The sequence below is a fragment of the Bos javanicus genome, chromosome 28 (assembly GCF_032452875.1).
Source record: "Bos javanicus breed banteng chromosome 28, ARS-OSU_banteng_1.0, whole genome shotgun sequence".
Taxonomy (NCBI): Eukaryota; Metazoa; Chordata; class Mammalia; order Artiodactyla; family Bovidae; genus Bos; species Bos javanicus.
Window position 1 is genome coordinate 30,625,369 of NC_083895.1, and position 20,456 is coordinate 30,645,824.

Sequence of the window (20,456 nt, forward strand, 5' to 3'; positions counted from 1 at the left end):
TTCAAGATTTAATAACTTTTATTATCCCCTACAGTCTAATCACACATAGAGTGATTTTTTTTTAATGTAAGTCAAATCATCTCACTCTCCTGTTCAAACTCTTCTGTAACATCCCATCCTCTCAGAGTAAAAGCCAAAGGCATTACAATAGTTCTGTAAGAACTGTAAGACTTATAAAGTGCTACGTGATCTGGTGCTTGGCTACTCTTTAATCTCATCTCTGCCCACCACGCTTTGTCCTAGACTTTCCTCAAAGCTGCCAGGCACACTTCCCCACTAGGGTCTTGGCATCTGATAATTTTTTTTCTGTCTACAACTCTCTTCCCATAAATACTCACTTGGCTTCCTTCCTCAGCTCCTTCAGGGTCTTTGCTCAAATGACACCTTAGCAATGAGGCAGATATATAAAACAGCAAAATCCTGTGTCTTCTTCTCTTGCTTTATTTTTCTCCCTGACATTTATACCTACTTGATACACTATGTATTTACTTATTTGTTTCTTCCTCTAGAATGTAAGTTACACAGAGGCAGAAATTTTCATTTACCATCTGAGTCACCAGGAAAGCCCTGTTCTATGTAGAAGGATGGGTGTAAAGACTATATTTTTTATTGAAAAATGGATCTAATGGGCTTCCCTGGTGGTTCAGACAGTAAAGAATCTTCCTACAATGGGTTGGGAAGATCTCTTGGAGAAGGGAATGGCTACCCACTCCAGTATTCTTGCCTGGAGAATTCCATGGACAGAGGAGCCTGGCTACAGTCCATGGGGTCACAAAGAGTTGGACTGAGCAACTAACACTTCCACTTTCACGGATCTAATGCTAGAATTACCAGAGTAGTCCTCCTGGTAATGAATTTAGATCATAGAAGATCATGCTTTTGACCACCATGGTTGACTATGTAGTTTGAGGGCATAGCAGCATGCCTGGGGATTGAACTACAATTCCCAGAATGCATCCTAAGAGGATTCTGGGAAGTGTGGCAGAAGCATGCTTTTGACAATCATGGTTAATTTTGAAGAGCTTAGCAAGCAGGCATGAGGATTGAACTACATTTCCCAGAGTGCATCTCAAGGAGCATTCTGGGAAGTGTGTCAAAGGCAGCAATCACTCTTTGAGGAAAGAGTCCAACTTCCCTGGAAGACTTGGAGTTCCCTGGTTGTTCGGATTCTTGAGGCCTAGGAAGGCACCCCTAAGAGAATTCAGAGTAAGTACAGTGGACGAGAAACATATTCAGATTCTAAGTGGAAGAAAGATTTTATGAAGAGACAGAACCAGAATGTGAAAAAAGCTCTCTGTCAGATTCTCTTCCTTCTTGCAGAAACCACAGTTATGCATCATAAATTATTGGAGCTATCAGATTAACTCCAGCTAATAATTTTCTGATACTTTTTTGGAGAGTCGTTTAAAAATGGAATTTGTTAATTTCTCTGCATTGTCTGAATTATTTTGAATTAAGGGAGGAACATTTATTTTTTAGAAAGCCAACCACATAGCTGGTCACTGAGAGCTTGAAATGTGTTTCCCAGTGGCTCCTCCATTCTCCATGTTTCCCATCCCACTGAGGTCCACAATCATCAAAAGTCAGATTCCCTGAAAAAGACTCTCTCAAACACTACTGAACCTGGCCTCTTCTTAGTAGAAGTAATCACAGAGATTAGAGGTGGACTTTTTTGTCATGCTATAGTGCTTTCTAAATGAATCTTTCATCTGTTAAGATGAACAGGATGAGAAGCATATATGAATCCTTTATTATAGGAGGTTCAGAGAAATTGTTCCGCTTAAGGGCCTTGCCTCATCATTATTTAATAGTTTTTAGTCAAAATAATATTAACTTTTATCTGTATCAGTCTTTTTAAAAAGTTACTTTTAAAAGTACTTTTTAAAAATTATACTTCTTAAAAACTTAAATAGTCCATGAATGTTGGAAGGTGCTTCCTCATGTATTTCTCATCAAAACATGACCTTTGGAGCCAGATAGCTCTGAATTTTCATCTATTGCTTTCTAGACTGTATCTCAGATTGGTTAACCTCTCAAAGTTTTACCTTCCTCTCTTATAAAATGGAATAAATTCACTTTTTCATTCAGTATATTGTGTTTTTTCTGTGATAGGGACTATACTAGATGCTGTAGATAGGGAGATGCAGTCCCAGCCCTTAAGGATTTTATAGTCTATTAGAGCTGAGAATTAGGTTATGTCAAAATCTGACATAGTAATAATACACTTTAGATCTCTTTTCTCCCTTTCCTTCCCCTGTGAAAAATGAGACAGAAACCAAGCTCCCCAACAAGTTAGGTGACAACTCCAGGTCACAAATTCAGTCAGTGGGAGAGCCAGGAAAAAAGTTTGAGTCTCTCCAGTCCAAGTCTTACTGCCCTGTCCCTTTCTTGCTTTGGAGGAGACATGCATTTGCACTGTAAACAAAACAGAAGGCAGGCCTGAGCTTGTCATCTAAAGTAAAATAAAGGTGCTAATATTTTCTTCTAAGACTAATTTTGTGAATAGTGCATTTTTATCTCCAGTGCGTGATTTGGCATAAAGTATAATAATAGTTGCCAATTCAAACAAAAACAACTATCCTGTTCCTAATGGGGCAATTGAGCAACTGGATGTATTTCATATGCAGCATGTTTTCTAGCTGTAGACCAGTATGTTTACCAAATGTGAGCCCTTGGGTCAATACATTTTGAATAATACATCACACCAAAGACCCCAAAAGTGGAAACCATAAACCATTTCAGAAAAGCAGTAGGAAAATTTTTCCTGCATTAGATTTATAAATAATATAGGGCCATCAGAAATTTTATTTTTATCCAAAAAGTAATTTCACATAGCTTCTTGACTGTTAAGAGTCTTTGTGTGTGTGTGCTGAGCTTCAGTTTGAATGACAATTTCCCAGAGAAAAGCAGTACACCAGTGGTTCCTACAATGCATTTCAGTGGTCATATTATGGAAAATGCTGTAAATATCCTATAATATTTTAAAAATTAGAATGGGCAAAATTAGAGTAAAGGCACAATAAATAACTAAGCACAGGAAATCAAACTGACACTTTACAAAAGGGGAGCTAGTATTATTAAATCTGAAAACACTTTGAATCTCAATAGTGATCAATGAAATATAATATAAAAGTTCTTTTTTTTTTTTTTTTAACCAGATGCTATCAAACTTTGTAAGTGTAGCAATGTAGAACCATATGATTTTAAAACAAAGTTTGGCCCAGTAGTTCTATGTTGGAGACCTTACCTTAAAGAAGTAATCAGAAAATATCAGCACAGAGGTATTTAGTAGTCTTTTATTTCTGGTAATTTAAAATCAGAGCCACCTAATGTCTAAAATTAGGGGAATATATAGCAAGTAAGGATGGAAGTCTGCTTGGTGTAATACTACGCAGCCAAAAATAAATAGATAAAACTTACAGAAAAAGATGGAAACCTGCTTATGACATGTTTCATGAAAGCAAATTGAAAAAATGTTTACTGATTACAAATATGTAAAGGTCATATGTGCAAAAGACTAGTATATAAATTATATTAATGTGGTGATAATATGGGTGCTCTCACAATTCTGTTTTCTGTATGTCCTATAATACAATTGTATTAATTTGCTAATTTAAATTATATATTTGAAAGAGGAAAATACAATTAAAGTTGAATTTAAAGGAAATAATTTTCTCTGTTTAAATAGTCTACACTGCTTTTTATATGTATAAAAAGGAGCCGTTTAGAAAAGGTATTAGACTTAATCTTTACTAGATTTACGACTATACCAATGAAGGTACAATTCTCAGTTAAATTATGTCTTCCTCTTGATTATCAATTCTTTTTAAAAACTACATGAGGAACTTTACTATGTCTTTTACCAGCTCTGAGATCATTAACTTATGAGTCAGCAGGCCATGTAAATCCACAGTTGGCTAAGGTGAATTTAGTAAGCATTACATTTAGGCAAAACATCAGGCAGCAAAGCACAGTGGGCCACACAGATAAGCCGGTAGTCATAACTACAAACAGCTCTTACAGTATCACCAGAGGAATTCAAAGAACTCACCGAAGAAATTCCCCATGACTCTCAGGGAATGTGATGGAGTGCTACTGGGAACAGTGGCCTGTAGAAAGCTTCACAGTGAAGTTAATCCTGGGAATGTACAAGAAATATGAACACATGGTTAAAAGACTCTTGTAAGTGCAGAAATGTAAAAAGTAAAAATTATGAGTACCCTTTTTAATCCCTATCTCCATATCACTCTCTCAAATTAGTCACCATTAATAGCTTGGCATGTGGATTTCTAGTCATTTTTAAAATAAAAAAATACATATCTAATTAATTCTACTGGCCTGTATATGTATATATCCTTTTCTTTACAAATTAATTAGATAATGCTAAACCAACCAACTACTCTTTGCTTTTCTTAATAATATATTCTGAATATCTTTCTCTGTTACTACATATGTTTTGTTGTACTGTTATCTTCTTATCTGTTTGTTTTTACAGCTCTGTTATTCCATTTTATCACAATTTTCAATTAACGTCTTGTATGTATCCTTTTCTTCCTAGGATAAATTCTTAAAAGTGGAATTGCAGGGTAAGGGTGCTTACTGTTACCATTTAATAGATATTTCAAAATTTCCCTCTAAAAATATCATATCAATAACATTCTCAGAGTTGGACTTGAGATAGGAATATTAACTTTAAATTCATTTCCTCCAGGATATCACACCAGTCTTTCGGTTATTAAAATAGAGACTATACTTTTAATATTCTCCTGGAATACTTTGTAGCCCACATATCACAATCTGCCTTCTGTGAAAGCTATATATTTGCTTTCTCTCTCCTGCAAGAGTGCCTTGAGGGCAGGATTTTCATCCTGTACATTATTGTGTCCCCTCAGAAAGCTTGCATAAAGTCAGTACTCAATAAATATTTTGTTGAATGTTGCTTACTAAATATAGTTTACCCTTACATTATAGATTATAGGCAAAGCTGTCCAAGGATTAGTCATCAGTGATTCATAATTATGCAACTGAGAAGTAGGCCTAAATTTTAGACATTCCTTGGTGGTTTAGTGTCAAAACTTGCTTCCCTTGGGCACAGTTAAAAGGGTGTTCAGATAAATTTTAAAAATAAATAAATAAATAAAAGGGTGTTTGGTTATTTAACTATACTGATTTTCTTATTTCTTCTTTGACTTTTTTATTGCTAATGTGAACTGTAGTTTTCATGGAGAATAAAAGGCTTACTGATATACAGTTTAAAAGACGTCCCTTTCTGGAGAATAGATCCTTAAGATATAGAGTTATTTTTCCTCTCACAAAAAGACTAAAAAATAGGAAATATCTTAGATCCATGTGGGTTTGCATAGCTGCCTTTTGAAATATTTTCCTAATGCTTGTGATTTTATATTTTTCTTATCTACAGGATTCTTCTTCATTTTCAAAGGGACTTCATTTTTCACATATTCTGAGAAATTTGGCTACATTAGTCTGGAGACAATCCTAGGCTTACTTGGTCTATTAGTGTAATGCTACCTGCTGTAACCAACTGCAGAATTTCAGTGCCTTAATATAGTAGAAGCTTACGTCTTACTCTGGGGAGTCTTTGCTTGGTGGATGGCTTTTCTCCACGTAGTGATTCAGGGTGGAGAAGGCAATGGCACCCCATTTCAGTAATCTTGCCTGGAAAACCCCATGGGCAGAGGAGCCTGGTAGGCTGCAGTCCATGGGGTCGCTAAGAGTTGGACACAAATGAAGCGGCTTAGTGACTTCACTTTCACTTTTCACTTTCATGCATTGGAGAGGGAAATGTCAACCCACTCCAGTGTTCTTGCCTGGAGAATCCCAGGGATGGGGGAACCTGGTGGGCTGCCGTCTTTGGGGTCGCACAGAGTCGGACACGACTGAAGCGACTTAGCAGCAGCAGTGATTCAGGGATCCAGGCTCCTCCATTTAATGGCTCTGCCATTTTGAAGTCATCCAAGCAGATGGGGAAAAGATGGAGAAGGCAAACCCATACTTAAGTGTGCCAGCCTAGAAGAGATACACATCACTTTCAGTAACATTATACTGTTTAGACCTAATTTTAATACCATCAAATAGGAGGAGAGAAATGTGGGCGTTGGCTTGGCAACTACCACCCAGCAAGAATTCCACATTATGGAAGGAGGACCCCAGGATTTTTAGTGGACAGTTATCTGTTTCTCACAACCTGTTAGCTAGGCAGAACAGGTTTTAATTTTGTAGATAGGAAAGAGGTACTGAGAAGTTGGGATTTTCCAGGTGGCACAGTGGTAAAGAATCTACCTGCCAATGTGGGAGACACGGGAGACTTGGGTTCGATTCCTGGGTCAGGAAGATCCCCTGGAGTAGGAAATGGCAACCCATTTCAGTATTCTTGCCTGGGAACTTCCATGGAGAGAGGAGCTTGGCGGGCTACAGTCCATGGGCTCTCAAAGAGTCAGACATGACTGAGCAACTGAGCACACACACTGAAAAGTTGACATCCCACAGCTAGTTAGCAGTAGAGATATAATTTAGAAGCCAGATCATGACTTCTATTCAGTGTATCTTTTCTTAATATTAAAGTGATCCTTTTTTGGCTTAAAGTATAACCCTCTTGGGGATTCATTACTTCAAATTGCATGCTCTTTTTTTTTCTTTTAATTCCTTTTTCTCCTAAGGACCTGACAATGTCCCTGTATTGTGGAACTGCTTGCAGGAGAAAAATTTTTTGGTGCTATAGGCTGCTGTCAACCTATGTCACTAAGACACGGTGAGTTTTGACCAAACTGAGCTCTGATTTTTCTATCTTTGGTCCATTAAAATTATAAAATATACATATCTCAAAATTCTATATTGGGGCTTAAGGATGTATGATTAAGATCTACATGTAAAGATGTTCAATGCAAATTATATATAATTAGAGAATTTCTAAATTTCCAATAATATCTAAAGTGTCTGACATACTTAAATATAAGTTCTTTTTTTAAGGTAATAATATAGTCTTTTCCACTATGGTACCTCTCATGCATAGAACCCTAGTATCTAGCACATAGTAGGCACTGAAATATTGTTGAATGGATGAATGAACAGTAAGGGAGAAATTAAATTATGATACAGCCGTTATGATGGAATTAAAACTTTACTGAATAATAGTTCATTAATGTTGCTGAAAATAAGGTAGGTAACTCCATTCCCTGCATACTACACTTCCCAAACTCCTTCCCCCAGGAACAAACCTCAGTGAGAGGCAGTCTGGAAAAAAGTATCTACACCAGTACAGGAGGATGAAAAAGGACTTCTTTGTCATCAGTCTGAGCAAATGTAAAATCTGTGAATTTGAAATCACTAGCCTGCTGTCATACAATTTTGGGGTATAAATTTGCACCGTCTGTGTGGTGTGGTTCCAAATCCCCAACCTATGAAAAGAATTTAAGTAGCATTTGTGGACCTGCAAAAGCAAATGTAAAACCCCTCTGGAGGGACACACTCACAACCAGAGCTTTTCATGTTGAAAGCTCTCCCATACATGAGCGCCCAGTCCAGAATTTAAAAGCACACAACCAAAATAAATAAATAAATAAATAAAAAATAAAAGCACACAACCATGTACAATCTCATACGAGCAAGAGTGAGAAAACAAAATTGCAATACTTGTTTTAGATATTGACATTTGAGTTATTTGCAGTTCTCAGGCTGAGACCCTGAGAATAATAATAGAATTACTGAATATTCAATCCCGGGTTTCGGCACCAAAAGAAAAAAAAAAAAAGAATTACTGAATAGTCTAAAAACACGAGTGTTAAGGTGATTAAATATATTGAAAATGAATAATAATAATAAAAATAAAATTTTGTCAGTGAAGAATATGGTGTGAAAATGTTAATGTTTAAGAAAAAAAGCCTACAAATTAGTAGATGGAGTCTAAAAGTATTTATTGTACAATTTATTGTATATGTATAAATGGATAATATTAATACATAGTTTGGAGAATTCCAAGGGATAAACAGTGATCATCTCTGAGTGGTGAGATTCTCAGTGATTTCCCTTTTTTAAAAAAATTGGTAACTGCATATTCTAATTTCAGTAGGATGACTATTTGTCAACTTTTATAACAAGAAAACAACAGTTGAAGTTTGTTAATCTTAGTGTGTTGTGGTTTCCATACTATTATACTTAAAAGGAGAAAATGCATTTTTAAGTGACTGATTATTGAGGCATAGTTGATTTATTATATGCTTCAGGTGTATAACACAATAATTCAAAATGTTTATAGGTTAAATTCCATTTAAAGTTATTATAAAATGTTGGCTATATTCCCTGTGCTGTACAATATATCCTTATAGCTTATTTTTTATTGAAATACAGTTACTTTACAATGTTTCAGGTGTACAACAAGAAAATGCATTTCTAAAAAACGTGTTCCAATCAAGAAGAATATAAGTTTTTGGATCTCAGTCCCAGGTGCAAGGAGACCCTGGGTTTAAGACCTTAACCTGGTTATTTTTGTAGATGTTTTGCTTTTTATGGTCATTAGGGCAAAGCATGGGTTGTACAACTCTTACTGCTTTTTTACAAAGGCACCAGTGTATGTTCTGTTGTTTATATTAATATTTGGTAATGTCTGAGTGCACCTGTCTCTCCTTTGACATACACTGAGTCTTTGTCCCAGGAGATTACAGTCACTCACAATAACTATAAAAATATCTTGAGTATTAAAATCTCAGTTTCCTTTTGTCTTCTGTTTACAAAGAGCTCATTGCAATCGCTTTTATCATACAGTCAAAAATAGGTTTCTAAAGATACCACTGGGGCCTGTTTATCATTTTGCTTTGTAGTTTCACGTGGAGCTAATGCTACTGATGTTACAAAAGCTCCCAGATTCCACAGAAAATATCTGTAAACTGTATTTCCCACTTTAAGCGACAAAATGTACTGTATACCTGAGAGTCTGTTTTAGGGATTTCAACAGTCAAAATCATTATGCTGGGAGTTCCCTGCTGGCTGAGTGGTTAGGCTCATGGGCTTATGCTGCTGTGGCCCAGGGTCAATCCCTGGCCGGGGAACTGACATCCTGCAAGCCATATGGCACAGCCAAACAAACAAAAACAAAACAAAAATCATTATCCCTAAGGCCCCAGAAGGGGAGTCCACATTCAGCCCTCCCCAAACCACACAGACTTTGCCTGATTCCTGAGGCTCTTGAAAGGATAGACTCAGGCCATCTTTAATGAAGGTATAGCACTTGCTCCATTCCTTTTCTTTTTTTTGAGAAACTAATTATAGGATGCTCTTTTTTCTACAGTTTAATTCTGGCTACTGAAAATATTACTTATTAAATAAATGTCAAATATGGCTTCACTTTCATCAGTGGTCCCTTTAGTAGAGATAAGGAGCTAATGGCATCCACTTGGGAGAATAGATGCTTGAAATAAGACTGCATTTAAGATAAAAATTTTATTTTATCATCCCTAGGTTGAAAAGGGGTTTCTGAAGGTATATGTTTGCTCCTTGTCTGCAATAATAAAGTCTGCTCCCATCACGAGCTTGATGTTTTATCACTGTACTTACTTTCCTTTCCGTCCATGGCATGTAAATTCTTGCCTCACAGCATATTGGCAGAGTACCTTGAGGTTCAATTCAGTAAATATTTATTACTGTTGAAGTTCAAGTCAAATATTTATTGAATTGAGCCATTCAATATGCTAATTACTCAAGATCCATAACTAAAACAGACCCTGCCTGCCCTTAAGAAAATTTCAATCTTAGAGGAGACAGATTAATAAATAGAACCATGTAAGTGCAGTCACAGAAGTATGGGCAAGGTATACAGTAGGACAAAGGAGGGAATGATCTCCCAGAGTCATATCCTTTTTTAAAGCAATGTAGGATATAAATAAATAAAAAGAAATAACTGTGGTGGGAGAGCAATGCAGGGACATAATTCTCAAAGATTAACGTTGTACAGGAAACTAAGTATGGTTTTGTAATGGTTTGATTATTTCCAAAACACAGGTATTTATGTGAACTGAAAGAAGATGATGATGCATGTAAAAAAGCCCAGCAGACAGGAGCATTTTACCTCTTTCATAACTTGGCTCCTTTGCTTCAGAAATCAGAACATCAATACCTGGCCCCCCAGCATAGCCTATTAGGTAAGCCCAAAGTAGACCAGCCTGTGGCCACTGAACAGAATTCAGTCCATGTTAAATCGCTGAGAAGAATCTTCCAACTTTGGAGTTCAAGTTTTTTCCAAATGCTTTGGCCAATTAATCATTTAGTATATAAACGGAATTGCCCAGTTGGATATTTTCTGGTGATGGTATGGGCCTCCAGGTTGCTCAGTGGTCAAGAACCCGCCTACCAATGTAGGATATACAGGTTCGGTCCCTGGGTCAGAAAGATCCCCTGGAGGAGGGCATGGCAACCCACTCTGGTATTCTTGCCCGGAGAATCCCATGGCCAGAGGAGCCTCGCAGGCTACAGTCCATAGGGTCACGAAGAGTCAGACATGACTGAAGAGACTTAGCATGTGCGCACAAACTGTTTAAGATGTGCATCATGACTTAATTTCTCCTTAGAAGGGTCAGAGCTAAACATGAATTAACTTGCTTTGAGATATAATAAGTTTTATATAAATATATAATTTACATATAATTATATATTATACAATTATTGATATATTAATAAGTACATATCATATAATGTGCTTTTAAGGTATATAACTAGAGATATCTAAGCCTTTAGCAATTGGCATTCAAGATGCTACCTTTCAGTTTTACATGATGTCACTACATGTCGTCGTTTCGTCGCTGAGTTTTGGCCAACTCTTTTGCAACCCCATGGATTGTAGCTTACCCGGCTCCTCTGTCCACAGGATTTTCCAGGCAAGAATACTGGAGTGGGTTGCTGCTGGGGACCAGCCCCGGCTGATCCAGGGTATTCGAAGCGGGGACGGGGTCGGCGACCTATTTATTTAAATATTTATCAAAGATATAAAGAGTAATAGAATGAGGATAGCTCAGTAGGAAAATTCAGTGAAGAAAAGAGGCTGAAATAAGGATAGCTCAGTGAGGAAATTCTGTGGAGAAAAGAGGCTGAATAATTCAGCCAGAAGGTAAGAGAAAGAACGACATGGTGAGACCAAGTTTCGGTGAACAAGGCCCGCGCTTTATTTTCCAAAGTAGTTTTTATACCTTAAGTTATGCGTAGAGGATAATGGGGGAAGGGGTAGAGTCATGCAGCAAGCCAGGCTTTCTTCCTGCAAACTTATCATGTGCAAAAGCTTAGGTGATTTGCATCATCTTCTGGCCCGGAGGCCTGTTAACATTTTAAGACCCTTTCTTCAGAAAACTTATTTTTCTCTAAAGGTGATAAGTCAAGCGCCACCCTCCAAAAGCATTAGATGAAGTTGCATTCCTACAGAGCAAAGGTGTGGTGGGCTATAACAAGAAAAAGAATTAACTCAAGGGTCCCAGGTTACAAACATTAAAGCTACTATTTACACCAATTATATTAATCAATACACTGCCAGGGACACAGCAGGTAAGGGATATGGAAACTTAGCAGCAAACATTAGCCCAAAAAGTGAAAATCCTTCACCAATACAATTTCTAATCAATCTTTTAACTGCTCAAAGGAATCTGTATTTAGACAGTTTAGAACATCTCATGCCTCTCACAGCTGGGAGGCTCTGAGCAATCACGTGTGGCCGGAAAAACCTATTCAGGCAGGCTAGAGGACTTCCAAAGGAGTTTGTAGGTTGAAACACTGTCACACCCAGGAATTATTAACTGGAGCTGTAAGCTAACTCTTTTTCAGAGAGAGGTAGTGGGGGACAGCCCCCCGTAAAGTCAGAGGTGTAGGTGAAAGCACAAAGCAGAAAGTAGGCAGACTCTGGTTTTGGGGGTAGATGCTCGAGAATTTCCAGGGAGACTCCTGAGGCTTGATCCCGCCTTTGCATATGCCAAGCCTCCTTCCTCAAGACCTTTGCCAGGGGCGGAGCTCGCTCCCCGCAGGTTGCCGTTTCCTTCTCCAGGGGATCTTCCTGATCCAGGGATCAAACCCGCATTGCCTACATTGCAGGCAGGTTCTTTACCACTTGTGCCACCTGGGAAGCCCTGTGTCACGATATGCCAACTTCTAAACGCAGTGCCAGGGCCAGATTATGCACTGCATATGTTGGAATACTTTGCTAGTTTCTGGCAGTACATAAGTATATGAGGATGTTTATCACAAGGTACTAAACATTATTTGGAGATTAGCAACGCAATCTTGTATTATGAACAAATAAATATGAATCCTTCATGCACAGAACAGATTTTATCCCAATATAGCACTTGTCTTTACAGACCAGGATCTCAGATGAGGAGTCTACCCTGGCCCATAAAAGCAGCATAATCTGGAGATGAAATTGTAGAACTGCTTTGGTCTACCATTTTAAGTATGACACTTTTTTTTTTTTCAGTGCTTTAGTAAGTTAACTATGATGTGTCTTTAAAACTAGGGGATATGCCCCTTTCATGATATAATCATAGAGTAATACAGGATTACACAGAAAGAATTCCTTTAAATTCTTCAGATTGCTGATGGAGGCCAACGGAGGTTAAGTGAGTAGGTCATAATTACACAGCTAATTAGCATGCAGGCAGTGGCTGGGAGCCAGGTGTGCCTACTTCAAGTTGAAGTAGATGGTTTCTAATAAGTCTAGTATGGCTCCTGTGGCTTAATTAAAACCCTGTGTTCCCCCCCCCCGCCCCTTTCTCCTTTTGTATTTCTTAGAGTTGGAAAGGCTCCTGAGTAAGTTTGGACAAGACTCACAAATACTAGAAGATTCCGTGCTAATTGGATGCTCAGAAGAGCAAGAAGCATGGTTTGCTCTGGATCTAGGTCTAAATAGCTCTTCTTCCATAAATGGTACATAACATTATTCCTAATGGACACTTCCCAGTGGTTCTTAGGCTTTGGGACTCCACATGATAAAATTTCAAAGAACATGTTAAGAATACAAAACAACCTCAGTTTTTAAGTTGTTGTTCAGTCGCTAAGTCGTGTCTGACTCTTTGCAACTCTCCTGTGACTGCAACACGCCAGGCTTCCCTGTCCTTCACTGTATCCGGGAGTTTGCTCAGACTCATGTCCACTGAGTCGGTGAAGCCATCCAATCATAAGCATTTAAGTAAGAACATTAAAAAATACTACCATCTACTATCATCATTACATAAAGGATATTTTTTTAATGCTTTCTTTCTCAACTCTATGGTGGTACACAGATGTTTATGATATTATTCTCTCTACCTTCATGTATTTTATATATCTTAAGAAGAAAGAAATGTTTTAAAATTCATGACATTATTATTTGTCTTATCAATATAGGTGAATAAACACATTACCCTGGAGTAGCTCTGAGTCTTCAGACTTGCATTTGCGAACTGGTTTGCTAGAGCTTGTGGCCCTCCATTTTAGGGCATCAGCTGTGAATACAATGATGCTGGAATGAGGTTTAGATAGGGGCTCAAAGGTCCATTTTCATCTTTTTTCCAGGGATAGTGTGTGGCTAGTGCAAATGTCCTTATTGCCCCAAAGAGGATCTTGGGAAACACTATGCTCTAATGTTTCCCAAATCTGCCTGAATATAAGAATCTCCTGGTGCTTGTTAAAAAAAAAAAAAAAGATTTCTGGGCCTCACTCATCTGCTATTCAGAATCTCCAGGTAGGGGCTTGAGAACTTGAATATTTTTTTATTCTTCCTAGTTGAGTGGCTAGTCGAGTGGCAAACTCATTAGGTGAGTTTGGGAAACACTCTTCTAACAAGATATACTAGAGAGGGTACCCGAGGTAAAGTCTGACGTTTGTTTCATTTCATTCTCTTTTCTAATATTTTAGCTTCCTTACAGAAAGCTGAAATAGAGACAGCCCTCCAGGGGTCTTTCATTAAGCTGACAAAGGCTCTCTTTGAGCTGAATGTGAAGGATGCCTCCTTGCTGTCCACGGTAAATTGATTTCTTGGTTCTGTAGGAAATTTAGTGAATTAGTGTATATGGGGGGAGAAGGCAATGGCACCCCACTCCAGTACTCTTGCCTGGAAAATCCCATGGACGGAGGAGCCTGGTGGGCTGCAGTCCATGGGGTCACTGAGGGTCGGACGTGACTGAGTGACTTCACTTTGACTTTTCACTTTCATGCCTTGGAGAAGGAAATGGCAACCCACTCCAGTGTTCTTGCCTGGAGAATCCCAGGGACGGGGGAGCCTGGTGGGATGCTGTCTCTGGGGTCGCACAGAGTCGGACACGACTGAAGCGACACAGCAGCAGCAGCAGCAGCATATAAGGGAAAGATTTTTTTTTTTTTTCTTTTTTGCAGATCATAGACTTTGGAGAAAGGACACTGTGTTTCTTCTTCTTTTACCCTGTTTTTGTCAGTACCGTTTTCTCCTAAGTGTGTATAGATCTATGGCACTATGATCTATAGGCCTTATAAACATTTTTAATGACCCACAGCATGACATACATATGGTGAGAAGTTACTCTACACTGCCCTAATGACTTTTTCTCCACCTTTGGATTTCACTTGCCGAAATGGCTTTTGACTGTCCATTTAATTGGGCTTCCCAGGTGGCACTAGTGATAAAGAGCCCAGCTACTCATGCAGGAGAATGAGAGACTCAGGCTCGGTCCCTGGGTCAGGAAGATTCCCCTGGCAGAGGGCATGGCAACCCACTCAAATTGCCTGGAGAATCCCATGAACAGAGGAGCCTGGCAGGCTATGGTCCCTAGGGTTGCAAAGAGACAGACACATCGGCAGTGACTTAGCATAGCACAGTACAGCACAGTTGATTAATACTGTTGTGTCAGTTTCAGTAGTACAACAAAGTGATTCAGACATATATATATACACGTATCTATTCTTCTTCAAATTCTTTTCCCAGTTCAGTTGTTATATAATATTGGATTGTCCGTTTAAGTTAAAGAGCTATCTCTAAACATTTTTTATTTGCAAAAAAATTCCAGACTTTTTGGGGAGTACATATTGAGGTGTTTTGTTGCTGTTGTTGTTCAGTCACTCAGTCGTGTCCAACTCTTTGCGACCCCATGGACTGTAGCCCGCCTGGCTCTTCTGTCCATTCTTCTCAGAATCATGTAATTCTCCAGGTAAGAATACTGGAGTTGGTTGCCATTTAATTATATAGGAAATGTTTTCTTTTTAAGCTGTGTAATAAGTACACGGGTGTTTATTCTGATACTTTAAAAAAATAATTCATAATACATTTAAAATATGCTTTTTTTTAAAAAAATTCATACTTAAAATGATAGAGGAATATGTTCAGAGAATTTCCTTTATTTTAAAGTTCAAATAATTAATAACCATTTAAAGTAGGTGAGCTGGAAAGGGAATGGCAGTCCCTTTGAGTTGCTCTAAATATTAGCCCCAGCACCATTACAGATGAGACCCACATTCCCTCCAAACGGTACCAAGTCCATCTTTGTATTCCTAGGCGCAGGCTCTTCTCCGTTGGCATGATGCTCATCAGTTCTGCAGCAGAAGTGGGCAGCCCACCAAGAAGAATGTGTCTGGCAGCAAGCGTGTGTGCCTTTCCAATAACATCATCTATTATCCACAGGTAAGCCTTGCTTTAAAAGGACAATAATCCGGCCAAAAGGCTTTCCTTAGTTACCCATTACGTGGTTTCATTAACGGGCCCTAAAGCCCTGCTAAGTTTCCGTCCCCTTTCCCTAGGTGGCACCTGTGGTGATCACTCTGGTGTCGGATGGAACTCGATGCCTGCTTGTCCGCCAGAGTTCCTTTCCCAAGGGAATGTATTCTGCCTTGGCAGGTTTTTGTGATATAGGTAAGGAATTTAGGCATATACAGATAACACTGAAGGAAATGAAAGCTTATCAATTATATATATATATATATATGTATATATATATTTTTTGGCTGCACTGGGTCTCCGTTGCTGTACTCCAGCTTTCTCTGGTTGTGGTGGACGGGCTTCTCATTGAGGTGGCTTCTCTTGTTGCAGAACAGGACTCTAGGCCACACGGGCTCAGCAGTTGTGGCGGGTGGGCTCGGTAGTTGCAGCTTGCAGGCTCTAGAGCCCGGGCTTAGTAGTTGTGGCACTTAGTTGCCCTGCAGCGTGTTGAATCTTCTCAAACCAGGGACTGAACCCGTGTCCCCTGCATTGGCAGATGGATTCTCAACCACTGGACCACAAGGAATGTTCAATAGTTACGTATTTTCTTATTGCCAGAGTACTTGGAATCTCAAGCACATTTTCTGTTATATCAAGAAAACTACCTTCTGGCACTATAATTTCCCAATATTTTATAGGCAAATTTTCAAATATAAGCATAATTGGAAGATTTATACTGTCAACACCCATATACTCACCACCTAAATTCGATAATTACTATGCTTATTTTATCACAAATCTGTTCATTCTTCCATCCATCCATTAATCCATCTTATTTTCTGATGCATAGATCGCAGACATTAATATACTTCCTCCTAAATATTTCAGCATACATATTAATATTCTATTAACTAAAATTTAATATTTATTTACAGGCTGTTTTTTTCTCAGTCTATTGCAGTAAAATCGGCAATTAAAAAGCTGAGGACAGCAGTAGCCTTTCTGGCTCTTATTTTGTGTAACGAACATAGCAGGTTCAAGAACTGGCAGTTCGATACCCAACTCCAGATTTGATTCCTAGTGTAAAGACTCAGCGATTTAGGCCTTTCCCAAGAGTATTTCCTTGATTTTGAAGTCACTTTTATGCTCCTTTTGAAAATGGGCAGCTGCATCACCCTTCCTGCTACAGGGCTATCCTGAATTAATCTGAGTACTTATAGGTGAAAGTCTGGAAGAGACTGTCCGGAGAGAAATTGCAGAAGAGGTGGGATTGGAGGTGGACAGACTGCATTACTCTGCATCCCAACATTGGCCCTTTCCTAACAGCACACTCATGATTGCTTGTCATGCAACCGTGAAACCAGGGCAGACAGAGGTAAGTTCTGGTGCTCTCCTTACGACATATCCTTTGCCTCATCCAAGTTGGCCCACAGTTACCCACTAAGCACCTGCCTCGTCCAGCACTGTCTAGATTATACAAAGATGTGTAAAATAGGATTTATGCCTTTAAGGAATTTACAATCTTATAAGCAAATTCATCATAAAAATTAGGAATGTCAACATGAGCACCATTCTTCCTTGTATATATATCTCAATCATGAGACAACTTACCTTTCGTCATCAGGAAATTAACAATGTTTTACACTGAGTAGGCACACAATAAATATATAAAAGTTAATGACTAATTTCAGAATTGGTCTTATAGTTCAAGTCAGTCAGGATGTTGGGGACTAATAATATAAAATCACAGGAACTTCTGACTGAAAGGGACTTAGATGTTGTCTTATCCAACCTCATCTTGCTCTTTCATAAGTCTTAACAGATTGTGTTGTGTTCCCTCTTTGCTGAATTCTGCCTATTGTGTCCTTTGGTTTCTATACAATAATATCTAACCTATCTCAGTTTCTGTAATAAACTGTGGATGCAGTTTGCATTATTTTGCTTCCTGCAAGGAGGATACTGTGCTTTTGACTATCATTAACACTTACCTTTTAAAGAAGAGTAACACTTTTATGTTTCCTTTTTAGTTATATAATCATTTAGGCACAAAAGGAAACAGTATTATTCATAACTTACATTCAGTGTTAACCACTTTTTTTTTTGGCTGCACTGCATGGCTCGCAGGATCTTAGTTTCCTGACCAAGGATTGAACCGGGGACACGACAGTGAAAGCACAAAGTCCTAACCACTAGACTGTTAGGAAACCCCCAACCCATTCTTAATACTTTGCTATTTGAACTTCCACGATTTTTTTTCATGCGTGTGTGTGTTTTAATATCTAAAAAATATACTTAACTCTCTTCCCTTAATTATGGTTATTTTGCTTCTGGACATTATCTAGAATCATCTCCCAGTGAATAAATCCAGATACCATCTTCTAAGATTGCTCAGTTCTGGAACATCTTCTCACCCTTGGCCATTGTACTCTAAGTAGCTTCTAACTTTATATCCTATTTTCCCTTATGCCTTTCAGCTCCAGGTGAACTTGAGAGAACTAGAAGCAGCTGCCTGGTTCAGTCGTGATGAGGTGGCCACAGTCCTGAGGAGAAACAACCCATCTAATCAACAACAGAGTGGGGCTGTCCCATTCTGGTTGCCCCCCAAGTTAGCCATTGCCCACCAACTGATAAAGGAGTGGGTGGAAAAACCGACCTGTTCTCCCCTGCCTGCTTAGCTCAGATCAGGCCACCTGATCAGATAACTCCCTCCTCACGATCTAAGAGGGGCACATCAGAGAACAACTGATGAACAGGAGGTGACAAAGCCCATCCCAGGCCAACCTCGTAAGGCAGAACAGATGGTGAGCCTACAGCAGGACACATCTGCCAGTGTTAACAGAGTTCCTAACCACAGGCAATCAAAAATGCCAAACCCGACCAGATAACAAAAGTCAAAGCAAAAGTTGAATAGTTTGGATCCAGGCCCGTGTTCACTCATTTTCTCCTGTGCTGTGGAAGCAAACATCTTCTGGCATGTGGCTTATCAATGCTGGATTTACACTAACTGCCAAAATGTGCCTGGTATAGTTTCAGTTCAAATTTTATCTTAGTATTAAAAATATATGGCAGATCTCAACTCAGTTACTTTTTATGTTCACAGAATTTTAAAAAGTAGCACAACATTTTTGAATTTGCATAGAGGTAATTGTTTTATATAGAGTAGTTAAATAAAAGTCGTATTTCCTTAAGTTCTTCATCCCAGGAAAGCAGGAATTAAGGTCTTCCTCAAGGTGCTCTGTAATAAATCAGATACAGTGATGTTCTGCTGAGGTAACTGCATGCCACTGGGGCTCAAGTGGGTAAGTCAATTTTTTGCTGTTACTTGCTCAGTTTGCGAGCCAGGGAAAAGAGTATCCCTTGCTATGCCTGTTTTCCTAAACTTAAAGTAACTTCAACAAAATGACCAGTGAAGATGAACCATTTCTTGCGTTTTACGGGATAAACTAAATTTAGGATTTCTCGTCATTCATATATGCCATTCTGTACCTTATCACAGGAGAAAAGCACTGATCTGGAGGAAATGAAATACATTTCTGGCCTCTGTTCAGATGTATTTTTCTATCTTATGAACTGAGGAAACTGTAGAAAGCGAGAATTGACGGTGGGAGGGAGGGAACTATTAGTGTGAAGTCTGTGTAATGACTAAAGCAGTGTTGGGAAGAAATGCTGTTAGAAGTCTGTTTGAGAAGAACAGCTGAGGCAAGAGTCGTATGTTCAGGTACTTTAGGCAACTAACTAGTGATTAAAGACACTAGTGCCAGAGACCCTAAGATGATTCACACACCCAAGTCCCACAGGACTAAGTAAAACAGACTCTAGAACTAGAGAGGATGAAGCCCTGAATTTCCTTTTGATTCTAAAGGCTGAGATCAATACTCTCACCACTGCCAGCACACCATCACTGCTTTGGGAAAATCAAACTGCTGTCATCGGGAAATGCTGAGGGATAATACGTGATGGGACTTGATTGTCCTGTTGAGATTGGCAGCTTGCCCTGACCTGGGCTGAACCCGGCACACAGAAGGGAAAAAACACTCTAGAAAGAGAGGTCCTGAGATTTCTTCATATCTTGCAGCTAGAAGAAAACAGTTCAGGGTCCGTGAGTAGTACCGCCTCCCAATGTTTTCTATCTCTATGTGGGGGTGTTTGTGACCACATGTGTACATACCCCCAATCTGAAAATACTGATAGAAAGAGGAGTGTACAGAATTCCTGGTTATGAGTTTCTCAACTTACCACGAAGTAACTGTTTACTTTTGGATTAACGTGTTGTTTTGGAAAAGAAAAAATCAGAGTAGTTAATAGGAGGAGCTGCACATTGAACTTTGTTTCCCAGGAGTGACTGGAAAGAGTGCTTTGCTTCTTAGAATTCCAAGGATAACTGAGAGCAGAGGCAAAAGAGGGCAGGGTGGGCTGGGGTCCTAAAAAATGGCAGATAAATAAAAGAAACTTTGGTACAGGGCTTACCTGACTGGAGAATATTTTTGTGGCACTGAATCATGAAGGTGCTAAGAATAAAAAGAACCTGATGGGTCCTTGAAGAAGAATAGCAAAAACAGGTAGAACATTCAATTATTTGACACCAGAGGGAGACTGACTCAAGGTCGTTCCTGGTAACTGGAATAAAAAGCAGCTCATTCATTTCTTATGTTTGCCAGTCTACCTTCCTACCTCTACCCAGTATTTAATCCCGAATAAAGATAAACTTAATGTTCCAAACATAGAGTGTGTAAGTCTTATCTCAAGGGCTTGATTCTCTTTCTTCTGCTGATTTCAAAACCTTGTATGCACCCCAGAGTTGAGATCACAAAAGACTTGTGCAAAG

The 20,456-nt window shown here is 38.8% G+C and overlaps 1 protein-coding gene across 2 annotated transcripts; it reads left to right on the top strand.

Annotated features, from left to right (window-relative positions):
* Positions 1 to 1,073: 1,073 nt before the first annotated feature.
* On the top strand, positions 1,074 to 20,350 carry NUDT13 (nudix hydrolase 13). 2 transcript variants are annotated; one of them, XM_061405345.1, is made up of 9 exons: positions 1,075 to 1,206; positions 6,678 to 6,769; positions 10,012 to 10,151; positions 12,778 to 12,912; positions 13,882 to 13,988; positions 15,491 to 15,616; positions 15,733 to 15,844; positions 16,852 to 17,006; positions 18,106 to 20,350. In XM_061405345.1, the coding sequence occupies exons 2-9, from the start codon at positions 6,687 to 6,689 to the stop codon at positions 18,304 to 18,306; spliced, it is 1,059 nt and encodes a 352-aa protein (XP_061261329.1). In that variant the 5' UTR covers positions 1,075 to 1,206; positions 6,678 to 6,686; the 3' UTR covers positions 18,307 to 20,350. The 2 variants fall into 2 exon arrangements, with proteins under 2 accessions (XP_061261330.1, XP_061261329.1); XM_061405346.1 differs by lacking the exon at positions 10,012 to 10,151 and having other exon boundaries at positions 1,074 to 1,206.
* Positions 20,351 to 20,456: the final 106 nt, after the last annotated feature.